Source organism: Cucumis melo, chromosome 8, assembly GCF_025177605.1.
Source record: "Cucumis melo cultivar AY chromosome 8, USDA_Cmelo_AY_1.0, whole genome shotgun sequence".
NCBI classification, from domain to species: Eukaryota; Viridiplantae; Streptophyta; class Magnoliopsida; order Cucurbitales; family Cucurbitaceae; genus Cucumis; species Cucumis melo.
This window is the reverse complement of record NC_066864.1, coordinates 31,201,239-31,216,933: the sequence shown is the minus strand read 5'-3', so window position 1 is coordinate 31,216,933 and position 15,695 is coordinate 31,201,239. Positions and strand designations below refer to the sequence as shown.

Genomic DNA, 15,695 nt, shown 5'->3' with positions numbered 1-15,695 from the left:
GTATAACCTTATCTTTAAATAGTTGTCTTTTTTTTCTTTTAATTATCTAAAATTGATATCTATCGCCATTTATATATCATATTGAATTTCAAACGCTGGAAAGATATGGGATATTTTATAGTAATACAAAGATTATTTCTAGATAAAGGTTTCAATTATTTATTAAATCTTTGTTTTGCAAACGAAGGATTTAAATTACTAATTAATTAAACACGTTTATATTTTTTTAATAATGACAAATTATCAAATCGATAAAATGTATAAACAAAGGGATAGAATTTAGTGATTTTGTTTTTATGAAAAATAAGTAACTAACATTCATGAAATCATATAGAATTAGACTGATTATTTTTTTTAGGAAAAAAAGATAAGATTAGAATTAAATTATTTATAAAAATAAATTCTTTTTTTAGCACAAAAGTTTAAAAATAAAAATCCATTTCGGTAACATTATTTTTTATAACACTTTCTATTAAGGAAAATGATAGTTAATAGCAAAGTTATTAAAAATATTTGATTAGCAATAAATAAACAATACCAAACATTATTAAAAGATATATATTAGTGCTTATCAACATTTATCAATAGTGAATGATAGTAGTCTACAAGCATATTAATGATATTTTACAATATTTGTAAATATTTTGATACATTTTATCTTATTTGAAAATAGTTCTTTTACTACGTTATTGAAGTAAAGCCACTTTAATTAGCTTTGAATAATTTAAGAGAATGATGAAAACTCGAATGTAAAATAATTGTGATACCAATTTCCAAAATTTCTTTTAGAAAAAAGTAAAACATAAAGAAAAGTACTCCTAGGAATGAAAGATGTGACAAAGATTGCACATAAAAACAATGGTTTAGAAATAGCTGGCCTCCAATGGCAGAAAAAATGGCAATTTTTTAGGACCTTGGTGGGTTGAAAAGTATTGGAGTCTTTTAAGAAGGAAGAAAGGAGAGTTCAAAGTCCAAATAAGTACAATCAGTAAACAACTTGGATGTTTTCTCTCCTCTCCGTTATTTTCGAATATTACTCGAAAGTACAATTTATGGTATTCGTAAAAATTAAAATATAAGAAAATCTGACATTGATATGAAATAAGAATTAGGATATACACATCACCATATTCATTTCAAGCGACAAATTTTATTATACATTCTAAATAACGTAATTCTTCGTTCAAAAATAGCTTTTAAACGTTTACTACTAATCACAAACAAAATTGCAACTTTTTAAAAAGAATAAATATACTTTTGAAACAAATGAAAAAACCTAATAGGTGCAGTTAGGTTAAATTGTAAGATGTATGTTCATATGATTTTAAAAAGAGTTAAAAACTTTATATAGCTTTAAATGTGAGAATTTAATCTTTATAATTAGATAAAAATTCGAAAAAGTGTTTTCCTTGTAGTTTTGCCAAATCATAAAGCTAAAATTTAAATATAAACCATAAAGATTAAAGCTTTCTTCGATAAGACTAAATTACAATTTTAACCTTTAATTATGAGTGGAAAATCAAGTTTGAATTTTCTAAATCAGAGTCCTACTGAAATTAAAAATTAAAAAAAGAAGAAAAAAAAGAGAAAAACTTTTTGGCCTATTTAAACCATCGTATCCTTCGCTTTCTCCTCCCCCTTCTCCTTCTAACATAATTATATCTAAGCTCTTTAATTTCTTCTTCTCAAATCCTTTCTTTCCTTTTTCCTGTATCCCTATCCTTCTTTCCCCATTTTTATCAAGTGGGGAACATTTTCTCAGTTCATTTACCACCAAGAAACATATAAAAATGGAATATGATAAGTGTTACAGATCAAAGGCACAAATTCCAAATTTTGATTGTCTTCTTTTTGGTAAGTTTGATGTGTTTAATACTTTATTATTCTACTAATATACTTGTACTTGCTCGATCATTCTCTAACCGAGCTTTGCTAAGGAAGAATTACAGAGTGAAAAGAAAAATGTTGATCTTATACTATATTTAATTTATAGCGGAGTCCTCACCCTTAACCCATTAACCCACTAATGAAGAACAAAAAAAAGATAAAATCATTCCATTTCGACAAAAGTCCCGCACCCAAGTTTCGAATTCTTTATAATCGGACTCCAAAAACTTGTAATGCAAGGTCCATATTGGAGTAGATTTTCTACCCTTTTTCTCTCATCATTTTGATAACATGGATAGAATTTTAAAATAAATCTGTATTTTAAAATCTTGCAGATCTTGATGACACTTTGTATCCTTTAAGCTCTGGCTTAGCAACAGCTTGCAAAAACAACATACATGGTAACTTTTCTGTCTCAATATATATGTATATATTTTTTCATTTTTCTCATAAAGAAATATGGTCTTTTTCATTTGTCAGCTTATATAGCTGAAAAACTTGGGGTAGAAACCAGCAAAATCCCAGAATTGAGCAACTTACTTTACAAGAATTATGGAACAACAATGGCTGGTCTCAGAGTACGTTTTTTTCATCTTATCTAGAAATCCTTGAAACGTAAAACAAGAAACAGAAAGATTATAAAATCGTTACTCAAGTTTGTGTTTGTTTTGGTTTCTATTTTGCAGGCCATTGGCTATGACTTTGACTATGATGAATATCATAGGTATGGCTTTGCCTCCTCTGTCATCTTTTTCTTTACTCTGTTTTGACTATTAAGAAAAATGCTGTGATAGTTCGTGAAGCTTTGGTATTAAAATTTATTGACAATTTTGTTTGGTCTAATCTAGGCCACAAGAATTTACTTTACTTTGTGATTTTACCTAAAACTCTCGGATCGGAGTGTCATATTTAGCTGCTAGATGGGTTGATTGACATTTTTGCCACACGGCCTTGAGGCCTCATCAAACGCTGCCACCTGACAATTCCTCCCTTTTTTTTTTTTGGCTATAATAATACAATTTACAAAATAAATTTAAAAATATACCACAAGATTAAAATATTGCAAAAATAATAAATCAACGGTTTTTAAAATGTTAAGCTTACCTTTTAGTGGTTATCACTTAAAAAAGCTATCAAAGATAATCGATATCAATGATAGAATTGATAGTATATTTCTTAAATTGAAAGCTATCAATGATACTATTTCTAATAGCTTTCAATATTGAGAAACCGAAAAAAAAAACTTTTGAAATTGTAGTTGGACGTGAGTTTTATAATATTTCACCAATTTTTGTGTTATATATGCAATTATTCTATCCTTGCTATATATTTTATTGTTTTTGACTTAAATGTTATTTATGCAACTTGCCTTTCTTTTTTTAAAAAAAAGTAATACTTGTGTGCATCTCAAACATCACTCATTTTTGTACCTTTCTTCTTACTACTTATATAAACAAAATTATTAAAATATTTTTAAAACAAAATTTGCCACATGACAAGTTATTGGTATATAATTTAGTAGAATACACATATATAGATGATGTTTAAGATACGCTTGAATATTTTTGTATTTTTTTTTTTTTGAAAAAGGCTCAAGGGTTGTTTGCATTCATACTTAAGTTGATGGTATGAACTATTATAATACATTTCATGTTTGAGACTCCAAGCATAATAGTAGCGTTTACAATTGCGATAGTAATTGTTACGTCCTTTTACATTTCTTACTAGAACTAAGATATTATGCACTCCACTATCTATTATAATCCGTAAATTATAATAACCACTTACCATAGTAACTCCACTTTTAAGCTTCTTTTTCTTATTTGATTAGATTGAGTTATAAGCAAAAAAGAAAAAAAATGGATGCAGTCAACTAACAATCAAATATTTTATTCTCCATTCAACAAACAAGTATTTGAGTGTTACTAAAGTCTCACTATCATTGGGAAAAAAAAAACTAGACAATGGTTCTATTGAAACCCATTTTTATTGAAATCTAAAAGAAAATCTGAGTTCTTTTTCCTGTTTACGAGGAACGATCAAATTGAATTTGATGGATTGAATGATTACAAAAGGGCAAACGATGTCATGTACATTACAAAAAGCAGTGATTTCATTATGTAACAAGAGATGAGATTGTAGAAACAAAGTGGAAATATTGTATGTTCAAATTTCTCTCTTTTTTCATCTAACTTATTTATAAATATAACAAAATATCACATTATATTTATGATAATTCGATATAAATTACGATAGATTATTAATTCTATATTTGTATTATAATAAACACAAATATTAATGGACTATCGGGGGAATAGAATAGAGTATGATATTTATAAATATATAAAAAAATTTGGATGGATTTTAAAATGACAAAAGTTACTACGGTTATGTGAAAATCACATCACATCCAAAGATAACGGGTCAAAGGGTAAAAGAGAACCGACATTCCAAGGAAATAAATTATGTATTTGGTTTCCTTACAATTTCGATTGCTTCAATATGACAGGTTTGTCCATGGGAGACTGCCTTATGACAACCTAAAACCTGATCCCATTTTAAGAAACCTTCTCCTAACCCTACCATACAGGAAGCTTGTAAGTACTTTCAATTCACATGCCCATTTATATATTCTTTTCATTTTTTTTTTCTAACAGATCCTTGTTTTGTTTGAAAAATTAGATATTTACCAATGCAGACAAAGATCACACAGCCAAAGTACTGAACAAACTTGGATTAGAAGATTGCTTTGAAGGCATTATATGCTTTGAAACCCTCAATTCTCCACAAAAAAGCTCTGTTTTAGATGAAAAAGAGCATATTCCAAGCAGTGAGATTTTTGATATAATTGCCCATTTCTCTCAACCAAATCACCCTCTAATGGAGTTGCCTATTACACCTATCGTTTGTAAACCATCAGAAGCTGCCATTGAATGGGCTCTCAAGATTGCAAACATTGACCCTCAAAGAACAGTAAGAAAATTATCTTGGACTTTAGATTTAGTAATATCAATAGGTCATGTTAAATATTTATATGATTAACTGATCTCAAAGGCCCTGTCAAGTTGTTTTTTTAATTTTTTAGAAAAAGTCATGTCTAATACTCTAATATATGCACTTCAAAACGGTTTCAAAAGCTATTTTAAATGTTTACAAAAACTTTTTTTTGTCAAAATTTAACCACTTGAAACATTAAACCAAAAATATCCTAAATTTATTGTAATTCATCATACCTTAGTTCTTTTGATTAAATGGTCGTAGTATTTGGGTGTAGCCTAAACTACACCCATTCCTATACATCTTTTACAAAAAAAAGAAGAAAATATTAAAAAAAAATATTTTATCAGTTTGTCACACAAAAACTTGTGATTTGATGCATACTTAAGAATTAAGATCCACTAGATATATATACATATTTTTTTTTAATGATCTGATATAGTATACAAGAGTATGTTTTTGTATTGTCGTTTCTATCTCTATTAATATTGATTCTTACGTACAAATTTTGAAGCAATGAGAAGAATGATAAAGTATCTATATTGTTAAATTTACCATAAACATGGACCTTTAAGATTTTGGGTTATTTCTAACTTTTCTTTTTGTTTTGTTTTTTAGTTGTTTTTTGAAGATAGCCTTAGGAACATTCAAGCAGGCAAGGGACTTGGGCTTCAAACTGTGTTGGTAAGTTTGCTAGTGAATTAAGAGTGAGTTCTTGAAACTATACCCAAACAAATCTTGAACTTGGGGGCATAATTATTATTATTATTATTATTATTATTATTATTTTTCTTTTGTGTGGGTGTAGGTTGGGACATCCCATAGAAGTAAAGGAGCAGATTATGCAATTGAAAGCATTCACAACATAAAGGAAGCAATACCAGAGCTTTGTGAAGTTGAAATGAAATCAGAACTCAATTATTCAGCCAATAATAACAATGTAGCAGTGGAGACTTCTGTCACAGCTTAATTAATAATTCAAACCCTAATATTAAATTCTATATCAAAAGTTGAATAAAGTTGTTATGTACAAATTAATTATCAAGTGTCATCCTCTGTTCTTGGCCTCCTCTTCTAACAATAATAATAAATGAAATGTTGTATGTAGCTTTTCTAAGGGCTAATATATATCATCTTGTACGCACCTCTCACAATTTGTAAATTTTACTTTCTGTTTCAGCTTCGAATTCTAATGTTTTCCTCTTCAAACTCACAGCCGAATATTGAATTTGTTAGAAAATGTTTGATGCTACTCTAAGATTGCCTGTGTCGCTCAAATTTTATCTGCAGTATCGTGATACTTATGACAAAAATTTAATGTCTTGTTTCATCCAAGTTTTGAAATAATAAAAAATAAAATTTTACTCGTCACAGATAATTTACCAACATGTGAGGAGTATAACACATTAAACACTATCTATTCTAAAAACTTATTAGTATAGTTGAGTTAGTTTAGGCTAACATGTTAAGTTTATTGGTAAATATAAAGATTATTAAAAAAAATAAGACGATAAAATTAATAAATGTGAGTGAAATTGGATTAATTTATTAAAAGTCATCAACTTGAAAAGTCTGTGTACAAACAAGTTATCAATTTGAGAAGTGGATGCACCAAATAGACTCCTAGCAAGTCACCAACTTGAGAAGTGGATGCACTAAATAGGCTCTTTGTAGGTGAATTTTAAAAGAGTAAAAATGTATTTTATTAAATTAGACCACCCTTGGCTCTTTTTTTACTAGGTTGTCTCACTTTCTTTTGTGTGAGTATCAAGTAAATAGTTGAAGAAAGAAGAAAATTTCGAACTTGTGAGGATATATATTATTGTGTAGAATTAGTTAAACAAAGATAAACAGAAGATTATACCTTCTTAATTTCAAAATCCATGTCGAAGGAATAGCGACACAAAGAAAATTTTGAATTATCCATACAAAATCTCCATCTTTCTTCTCCCTTGCTCGTACTGCTTCACGAAAGAGCTTTATATGTCGTAACCAGAGCTTTCCAGATGGAAACCAGACCCTTTTAGCTTCCATAATTCTCGGGCCATGGCGATGCTTACACGTGTCCCATTATTCTACTCCGCCACAAAGCCCACACCTTCTCCACCACTGCCCTTTCATCAATGCCATAAATGTTCTTTCGTAGCCAATTCTAATTCAATCCCATCTTCATCTCTTCAAATCCTTCGCTCTTCCATTTCCACCACCTCCCACAAGGGTTTTAGAAGGCGTCGATTTCCTGCTCTTTCGGTGGTTGCAATGGCGGATTCTGCTCCCCCCACCGTCCTCGTCACCGGAGCTGGTGGTAGAACCGGTAACTCAGCTGTTCTCTCTTTACTTGCTTGTTTTTTGTTTAGTTTGTCTGCTGAGGGAATTTTTGGGCATATTTTAGACGAAATGAGTAATGGGGTTTCGATTTTTTCATCTGGGTGTGGAATTTTTTATTCTATAACTGTTGTCTTTGCTGTTGACGATTTTATTTTCGATTTATATATTGGAACCACTGCCGACTTAATTCCTTTACACATCGGAATCTGAGACATTCTATATTAATATTTAGCCATTTTATATCACTGGATAACGATGCTGCTAGCGCAAACGACCTCTAAGTTTATTTATATAATAACTTATTTATTTATTATTATTGTTTACATTCTACTGAATGGCTTCAAATTATGTTCTTATCCTGATTTTTTAGCTGTGCATCTTGTTTGCTTGTTCCTAAACATTGTGCTTCGAAAATGGTTGCTAGAATCCTGATTTTGAGAGGCTTTTGAGTGTCTATGAGCTCGATTGTTTGGGGGTCATGGAAGTCCAACTTGACATAAATGGATGGAGGAAGTTCTCAAGTTTCTACCGTGCACTTTTGATGGATGATATTTTTAAGTTCTCTTTTCTATAGGGTCGATATATCCTTTACACATAAGGCTTTTAAGCGCTCGATATCTTCTAATTGTAGTGAAATTTAACCATACTTAAGATGGTAAAGATGAGGGACGACTTTGGATGATTAAGTTTTCTCGTAGGGGTCATTTGTTTGGTGGGAATTCAAGATTTCGATGAGATCAACTTCTGGATTACGAAGTTTGTTTTTGTAGGAAGGTATGATAAGTCAGTTTTTCGAGATGTTCCTTCGAGGTATCAAACCAATTTTGGATGTGCTTTTGTATCATGGGTTTGTAAGATACCCATGACAAGGGCATCATTTAACAATATTGTTGTTTTATGCATATGGTTTACATCAATCTTCTTTATTTCATATTACTATTTTTTATTTAAAAATAAGTTAATGTATTTATGCACTACTAAGTGATCATGTCTCATTAACTATTTTTTATATTTTACATTTCGTTATAAAATAAACTTTAGTTAAATTGAAGAATGTGTCGATTTATTTTCACTTGAAATTTAAAATTCCATATTCATTTAATTTTACTTTTCTAACAGTTGCACAATTTGTCGGTATTCAACGAGGGTATTATTAAGCATAACACATAATCTCAAGACATTCTCATACGGCGATCCTGGAAAACAAACATAGTTTTTTTTTTCTTGATAAGAAACAATTTCATTGATTGAATGAAATATTCAAAGATATCCCAAGGTACAGAAAGGACCTCATTCATAAGGTGTACAAAGGAAAACAAACATAGTTTCTTTGAATATTTATTATTCCCTACATTCTTACAAATTATTCCTTCAAAACAAACATCTTAGGATTTTAGAGAGTAGGAGTTGAGAGGAGTGGAGTTGTGAACTTCACTCCTTTTTTTGTTCAAGGAGTTTGTAACTTTATTAACTCCTTACATGGTGAGCCTTATCAATTCACAATTCTCCGAACTTCATAACTCTATTGATTTCACAAACTCTACTCGTTGTTCCAAACACTCCCTAAAATACTGTTTATGACTCTAGGTTGATTTCGATTGTTGAGGAAAAAACAAATGCAAAATTTTAAATGGTTTTATTGGTCCTTTTGGGCAGGTCAAATAGTTTACAAGAAATTGAAGGAGAGATCAGATCAGTATGCTGCAAGAGGTTTGGTTAGAACTGAAGAGAGCAAGCAGAGTATCGGTGGAGCAGATGATCTTTTTGTTGGTGATATAAGGGATGCAGATAGCCTTGGTCCTGCAATTCAAGGCATTGATGTTCTCATCATTCTTACGAGTGCAGTGCCAAAGATGAAGCCAGGCTTTGATCCTACCAAAGGTGGCAGACCTGAGTTTTACTTTGAAGATGGAGCATATCCTGAACAGGTACCTCAACTTTCTCTTTTTTTTTTTCTAGGTTACATATCTTTTTATGTTGTTCCCTCTCTGATGGAAGTTTTCCATTAGGTTGACTGGATTGGCCAGAAGAATCAGATTGATGCTGGTGAGTGGTGAATTTGCTCCTTTCTTCTTGGTACCATTTTCTTTTCACGAGTTTAAAATGCTGAAGTTTATCTAATGATTCAATACAGCCAAGGCAGCTGGAGTTAAACAAATAGTTTTGGTTGGCTCTATGGGTGGAACAAATATCAACCATCCCTTGAACAGTTTGGGTAATGGGAATATATTGGTTAGTATTCTCTTTCCAATTGCTTCAAAACTAAGCTTTGATCAAGCGAAATGAAAGAATCTACAAGGGCTTACATAAAAATAAGCCAAAAAGAAAAGGAGACCTAGATAAACTAAAGGAACTCCAATCCAGCAAAATTAAATTTAGATCATGGTTACGAAAAAGGCTTAGTGACTGGCACTTACTGGGAGGGATTGAACCTCATCACCTCTCAAATTCATCAGTTCACATGACCTCTTCACATCTCTAAAATTCTGTCTCTAGCTAATTGCAAAACAAAATATCAAAGAAACTAGTTTGTTACAAGAACTTGTTTGAGTCTAAAATCTGTTTATTATACAATAGGTTTGGAAAAGGAAGGCTGAGCAGTATTTGGCTGACTCCGGTATTCCATACACCATTATAAGGTAAGTCGTTGATTGCATTTCATATGGATCTTTATCACTACAAAGAGTTCTGTGCCTTCGCTCAAATCATAAACACTTGAGATTCTCAGAAACTGCTTCTTCTTGCCTACTCATTTATTTGGAATATTTGTTAAAATTAAAGAATTAAGCATGGTTAAAGCATTGTTGGGAATTCCAGGATCTTTCTTTGGCTCAAAAGTCTTTAAAATACAACCTGACCCGAAATGAATTTTTCAATGGTTTATGAATTTATTTATAGATGGATGTCAACATTACTGTTTCCTCTTCAATTTAAGCTTTCTGTCTTTATTAGTCCTTTGAGTATTTAATATTTGACTACAAGTACCTGCCTTCAACCTGTCAATTTACCAAATTGGAATACCTTTTCTCAGGGCTGGAGGTCTGCAGGATAAGGATGGTGGGATCCGAGAACTGCTAGTCGGGAAGGACGATGAACTTCTTCAAACAGAGACGAGAACGATTGCCAGAGCCGATGTTGCCGAAGTCTGCATTCAGGTACTTGTCCAGTGTCTACAGTGTTTTTGCATTGGAGAGACTATCTTAGAAACTCTGATCTCCTAGGTATTTGACTCCGCCAAAACCAACCTTCTTATAGTAAACAAGGAATGAGCATCAAGAACTTAGTGAATGAGAATGGGGCATTGAACCATCAATATAACTAAGAAAATTTACTCGTTATTAGACTTTAGGGACGAATGTGAAAAATCAAAATTGAACGCTACTTACATTATTCCTCAAGGACAGTCCCATTATCTTTCCTGTTTATCATTTAATCCAAGTTCTGAACTCTTGAACAGGCACTACAATTTGAGGAGGCCAAATTCAAGGCATTCGATCTAGCCTCAAAGCCTGAGGGAGTAGGTACTCCGACAAAGGATTTCAAGGCCTTGTTCTCTCAAGTCACAACGCGTTTCTGATTGGGTAGAGTTTGTAATATCAATGAGAATTGTTCTGAATTGTTGTGCTGCTGTTAAATTTTGAACTGTGATATTAAAATAGGTATGGGAGAGAAGAGGTTTTGTAACTTGTAAGGATCTTAGATTATTGATGCATTAGAATTAGAGGTTGCTAAATCTCTTTCAATTTGCTGCTTTGGTTGGCACGTCATTAGTTTGCATTTCAAATAAACTGTTCCTGAGACTGTTGTAATAAACAACTCTGCTTTTTCTCTAATGGTTTCTTAAATCTTTTTTCTCAATTATTGAATAAGACCGCTATAACATGATTACTTTCAATTAGCGTTAGGTTTAAAATTTTTGAGATCCCAATCAATTTGATGTTTGTAATATAATTTCTGTCATATTGTATTTTCCATATTAAGTAAAGATTCACCGTCAAATTTGAACAAGACAAATGTAAAAATATCTTAATAAAGGCAAAAACTTTGGGGTATATAATAAATTAACAAAGTGAGAAGTTTAACTTTAAGATATTGATAACACTCCCCAAGTGAAGATCTTAAAGTGGAAGTTGAAGCAAATTTTCTCCATATCTAGCATATGTTTTTGGATATATCAGGAATGTGTAACTAACGAAATGACTTTGCTACCTTCTTGAACTAAAACTATATTTATTTTTCTAAAGTGATATGAAAAGTGAATGTCATGATTATGTTTATATTTGTTTTTCTGTGTTCCCATTGTTCATACGTAATCAACAAACTATTACAAAACCGAAGATGATATCATAGTAAACACTAGTGTAAAATTACGGAGAACAATCCAATTATATTATGATTCAGTTCCCATTAGTATTCTTCATCGAAAATCCATGACCTAAAGTAAATATCTTTTTTTTTTTTAAGAAAAAAAAGTTGAACTTCATTTGCGTTGGCAGTAACTGTAAGAGCAGATTGACATGGCGGTTCTTCCCACCACAAACTGCAACACACCCCAAAACCTGAACCCAATCTTCTTCACCGGCCGCTGCCATCAACGGCCCTTCTTTGCCGCCGGCTTCAGTATTCGTTTTAATTGCCGGAAGCTCCGTCGCCCGTTAATCCTAAGCCAAACGCGCGCCACATCGAAGTCAAGCGCGAACAGCGACCAAGGTACTTGCCTCTTCACTCCATATGTTTGTATAAATTTCGGTGAATAAGGGCATTTTAATCGTTTTCACAGATGGCGAAGTGGACAATTTGGGGGTTAAAGCTGCACTGTCCATGCTTAAATTCTACAAACGTAAGTAGAACGATGATGTTTATTCTGTTTTAAGATTCTAATTCGAAGAATTTCAGAATTCGATCGATTGAAGATAACACATACCGTTGAGTTCTTACTTGAATAAATGGGAGCAGGAGAAATCTCGCCGCTATTGCCAAATAGTTGTCGCTATTTACCTACATGTAGTGAGTATTCGATGCAAGCTTACAAGAAATACGGTGTTGCCAAGGGTACTGTCTTGACTGCTTGGCGTCTCTGTCGCTGCAATCCCCTTGGTAATGCTCTCATTCAAAAGGAACCTATAAGATGAGTCATAATCATCTTCTTGAACCTTCAGGAAGGGGATTTGTCCGTGTTTATGTTATTTGGTTTTTGATTCTGTCAAATACTGATTTTAGGCCATTGCTGCCTTGTAGGTGGATCTGGGTTTGATCCTCCTCGGTGGTTTGATGAAGAAAGATTGCCAGAACCAGAAGATTGACAATTTCAAATGCTTTGTTAGTATATGATACGGACTAAGAATACAAGTTTACTTCGATGAGTTTTTCAGTTTTCTTTCCTGATATTGCATTCTTAGGAGAAGGGTAATGTAAAGTTGCTGCATCCATAAGCCATTTTTAGTAATGGTTTTGAAATGGTTAAAATCACTTTTATCATGTTTTTAATTATTTAAACGATTTGATGTATGATTTTACACTTTTCTAACACGTTTTTCTTTGAACCAACAATGCTTCTGATTGATTAAAGAACAAAAAATGTTTTGAATGATTAAAAGAGCAATTTTGAGCATTTTTGTAATGATTTCTAACCATTTCAAAATTGGTTCTACTCGTGAACGTAATTTTGATGATGACCAATTGGGGAGGTGGGGACTTGCTGGAGGATTATTAGTTTGGTTGTGAAAATGGTGAAAGCTTTCCATTGAAATTGAATATTGAATATTTCAGGTGTTAAAATAGAACCACTTTCTCCTGATAACTCTGTATTTAGGCTCACTAGACCTTTAACAGTTGATTAATGAAAAGCATGCACAAGCTTTCCCATCTTCAGATGACATATGTTAGACAGTTCTGTGGAAGCTAGTCCAATTGTTCTTTGACAAACTTAAAACTATGTATTATATACTAATTTATCATTCAGATGCAAAAAGGTTGTGATTGGTAATCCTTCCATAATCAATTTGATTGATGGAATCTTGAAGGACATTTTGTATTATTACTGATATCAAATGTTCATTATGATGATGTCGACTTCCTTGGTGATTATATGAAAGGAAGATATCTTCCCATGCCTTTGTGCTTTTTTGTTGGGCTATTACACCGCCACTAGACTTAGTGAGATCAAATAGTTCAAGTTATTTGGGGCCAGCTTAAATTAAATTAACTTTCTAGGAAAAAGTTGATAAAGTACCTGAAAAGTCAATCTAAATAATCCCTTCTTGTTTATGGTTTTAATATATTTCTAATACCTTCACTCACACATAGATATTAGAATTATAGACATAGGCACATAAAATTGAAGCGATGCCTAATCACTCTTGGATTAAACGTTTGAGCTATTGAGTGATGAATCCATATTTTCTTTTCTCATCATTTCTGCCATTGTGAGAGGAAGTTTTGTGTTATGTAATTTATGTTAATTTAGTTCAGTTCTTTTGCTGGGGTTTGAAGGTTCTTTCAATCTCATCACCCAGATTTCTATGCAGGTTGTGTTGGCTAATGTGTTGGTTGATTGTTGGGGGTGAATTTGTGAGAGCTAACTCCCTGTGCAGAGCGAAGAATGTTGTAGAAATTAGCATGTTACACGAATATTTTTGTAACTGGAGTTGTGAATGTGGAACTTGTTCTGAGAATATAACATAATATATATGTTAGATTACAATTGTGCTACGTTGACTTTAGCTTATACCGATCATATTAAATGTACAATATCTCTGTTTTTCTATTAGAATTAGTACATGATATAGTCTTTTTTTTAGCAGCTTTACTTGACATATTCCATTTTGAAGAGTTTGTTCGACAAATATATATATATATATATATATATATATATATATATATATATATATATATATATATATATATATATATATATATATATATATATATATATTTAATAATTACATAATTAACCAGGAGAAAGTAAGACTATGATGTAATATTGAAATTTCATATATTATACTGTTAGGTTTCCCAAAAAGAAAACTGTAATAACCTAACTTATTGGCAGGAAAATAGAGTATCCTCTGTAGTTTTATTTATTTATAATGCCAAATACAGTCATAAGCTTAAAGCAGTAAAGAACATTAAGGGAAAACAATAACAAATAGCATACCAACATGTAGTCTACCCTAGGGTAACCTTGGCTACAGCAGCCGCCCTCCCAAGCTTTTATCAAAATAAAAACCTACCTCCCCAATCCCCAAAAGATGCTATATATAGGCATTATCCAACACTCTCTCTCTCCCTGGGTCCCACACGCACGATCCCCATTTATTTTCCTTTTCCCACATTCCTGTCCAGCTGAATTACTTTTCTGTCCCTCCTCTTATATGTATGCAATATGGGAGGTCTTACAATACCCCTTGGTTCCACATTCACCTTGTGTGGAAAGAAGGGAATTGTTGATTCATTTGATAAACTGATTCCCACGTAGCATCACTCTCCTGTAGGCCTTGCCATTTGATTAACCACTCATTAGCCCCTAACTTCTTATTCCAACGGATTCCGAGGACATTTTCTGGCTGAAGCTGTAATACAAAGTTTTCTGTCAACATGGGGTGCTGGTGCTGAACCACTTGCTGTGCCCCCAGCTTGGGTTTGAGCTGAGAAATGTGGAATACATTGTGTATTGCTGCCTCCGGAGGAAGGTCCAGCCGGTAAGCCACAGCTCCAATTTCTTCAATGATCTTGTAAGGCCCATAATATCTAGGAGCCAATTTTTCTGATTTCTTCCGTGCCAAGGAGCGTTGTCTATAAGGTTTTAGTTTGAGATAGACCTCCTCTCCCACCTTTAGCTTAAGCTCCCTTCTCTTTAGATCAGCAAACTTCTTCATGCGATTTTGAGCTAATGTCAAATTTTCCTTCAAGGCACTTAGAGCTGAATCACGTTCTTTCAGCAATATTTCCACTTCATTGTTAGTGGTTTTCTTGTCCCCGTAGGATAGCAAAGGGGGAGGGGAACGACCATAAACTGCCTCAAAAGGAGTAGTTTTTGTAGATGCGTGAAAGGTAGTGTTGTACCACAGTTCGGCCCACGGTATGAACTGATCCCACTTGTGTGGCTGCTCATTGCAAAAACATCTCAAGTAAGTCTCCAAGCATTGATTTACTTTTTCAGTTTGTCCATCCGTCTGTGGGTGGAAGGCTGTACTTCTTTTCAGTAAGGTCCCCATGGATGCGAATAGTTCCCTCCAAAAATTGCTGAGGAAGATCTTGTCTCTGTCAGATATGATAGAATTTGGAATTCCATGGCGCCTAACTATCTTGTCAATGAAGGTTAGCGCTACTTGTTTCGCCGAGAAGGGGTGTTTGAGAGTGATGAAGTAGGCATACTTAGTGAGACGATCCACCACCACCATAATTACATTCATTCCTCCTGCCCTAGGTAATCCTTCAATAAAGTCCATTGTCCAATCTTCCAGGATTTTGTCCGGAATGGG

General features: G+C 32.6%; 3 protein-coding genes across 6 annotated transcripts; all 3 read left to right on the top strand.

Moving 5' to 3' along the window:
• Window positions 1–1,640: 1,640 nt before the first annotated feature.
• On the top strand, window positions 1,641–6,012 carry LOC103490338 (uncharacterized protein C24B11.05-like). 2 transcript variants are annotated; one of them, XM_008449820.3, is made up of 8 exons: window positions 1,641–1,854; window positions 2,223–2,288; window positions 2,368–2,465; window positions 2,574–2,611; window positions 4,397–4,484; window positions 4,570–4,860; window positions 5,503–5,568; window positions 5,693–6,012. In XM_008449820.3, exons 1-8 carry the CDS (start codon window positions 1,791–1,793, stop codon window positions 5,852–5,854), a joined length of 873 nt encoding a protein of 290 aa, XP_008448042.2. In that variant the 5' UTR covers window positions 1,641–1,790; the 3' UTR covers window positions 5,855–6,012. The 2 variants fall into 2 exon arrangements, with proteins under 2 accessions (XP_008448042.2, XP_008448051.2); XM_008449829.3 differs by having other exon boundaries at window positions 5,503–5,591; window positions 5,693–5,922.
• Window positions 6,013–6,523: 511 nt separating this feature from the next.
• Window positions 6,524–11,045, top strand: LOC103490333 (uncharacterized protein At5g02240). The gene is made up of 7 exons (XM_008449809.3): window positions 6,524–7,198; window positions 8,869–9,140; window positions 9,222–9,258; window positions 9,347–9,444; window positions 9,790–9,851; window positions 10,244–10,367; window positions 10,670–11,045. The coding sequence occupies exons 1-7, from the start codon at window positions 6,931–6,933 to the stop codon at window positions 10,787–10,789; spliced, it is 981 nt and encodes a 326-aa protein (XP_008448031.2). The 5' UTR covers window positions 6,524–6,930; the 3' UTR covers window positions 10,790–11,045.
• A 482-nt stretch (window positions 11,046–11,527) lies between these two features.
• On the top strand, window positions 11,528–14,014 carry LOC103490314 (UPF0161 protein At3g09310). Of its 3 annotated transcripts, none has more exons than XM_008449789.3 (5): window positions 11,554–11,922; window positions 11,993–12,052; window positions 12,169–12,309; window positions 12,451–12,531; window positions 13,740–14,014. In XM_008449789.3, the coding sequence occupies exons 1-4, from the start codon at window positions 11,730–11,732 to the stop codon at window positions 12,513–12,515; spliced, it is 459 nt and encodes a 152-aa protein (XP_008448011.2). In that variant the 5' UTR covers window positions 11,554–11,729; the 3' UTR covers window positions 12,516–12,531; window positions 13,740–14,014. The 3 variants fall into 3 exon arrangements, 2 of the variants coding, with proteins under 2 accessions (XP_008448003.2, XP_008448011.2); XR_007823281.1 differs by having other exon boundaries at window positions 11,557–11,922; window positions 12,451–12,618; XM_008449781.3 differs by lacking the exon at window positions 13,740–14,014 and having other exon boundaries at window positions 11,528–11,922; window positions 12,451–12,708.
• Window positions 14,015–15,695: the final 1,681 nt, after the last annotated feature.

Coding starts and splice junctions, on each gene's coding strand:
- LOC103490314 (XM_008449789.3), top strand. CDS start 11,730: ATGGCGGTTCTTCCCACCACAAACTGCAACACACCCCAAAACCTGAAC. Junction 11,923..11,992: donor AAGCGCGAACAGCGACCAAG/GTACTTGCCTCT, acceptor TCGTTTTCACAG/ATGGCGAAGTGGACAATTTG. Junction 12,053..12,168: donor CATGCTTAAATTCTACAAAC/GTAAGTAGAACG, acceptor AAATGGGAGCAG/GAGAAATCTCGCCGCTATTG.
- LOC103490333 (XM_008449809.3), top strand. CDS start 6,931: ATGGCGATGCTTACACGTGTCCCATTATTCTACTCCGCCACAAAGCCC. Junction 7,199..8,868: donor CGGAGCTGGTGGTAGAACCG/GTAACTCAGCTG, acceptor CCTTTTGGGCAG/GTCAAATAGTTTACAAGAAA. Junction 9,259..9,346: donor GAAGAATCAGATTGATGCTG/GTGAGTGGTGAA, acceptor GATTCAATACAG/CCAAGGCAGCTGGAGTTAAA.
- LOC103490338 (XM_008449820.3), top strand. CDS start 1,791: ATGGAATATGATAAGTGTTACAGATCAAAGGCACAAATTCCAAATTTT. Junction 1,855..2,222: donor TTTTGATTGTCTTCTTTTTG/GTAAGTTTGATG, acceptor AAAATCTTGCAG/ATCTTGATGACACTTTGTAT. Junction 2,289..2,367: donor TTGCAAAAACAACATACATG/GTAACTTTTCTG, acceptor TTCATTTGTCAG/CTTATATAGCTGAAAAACTT.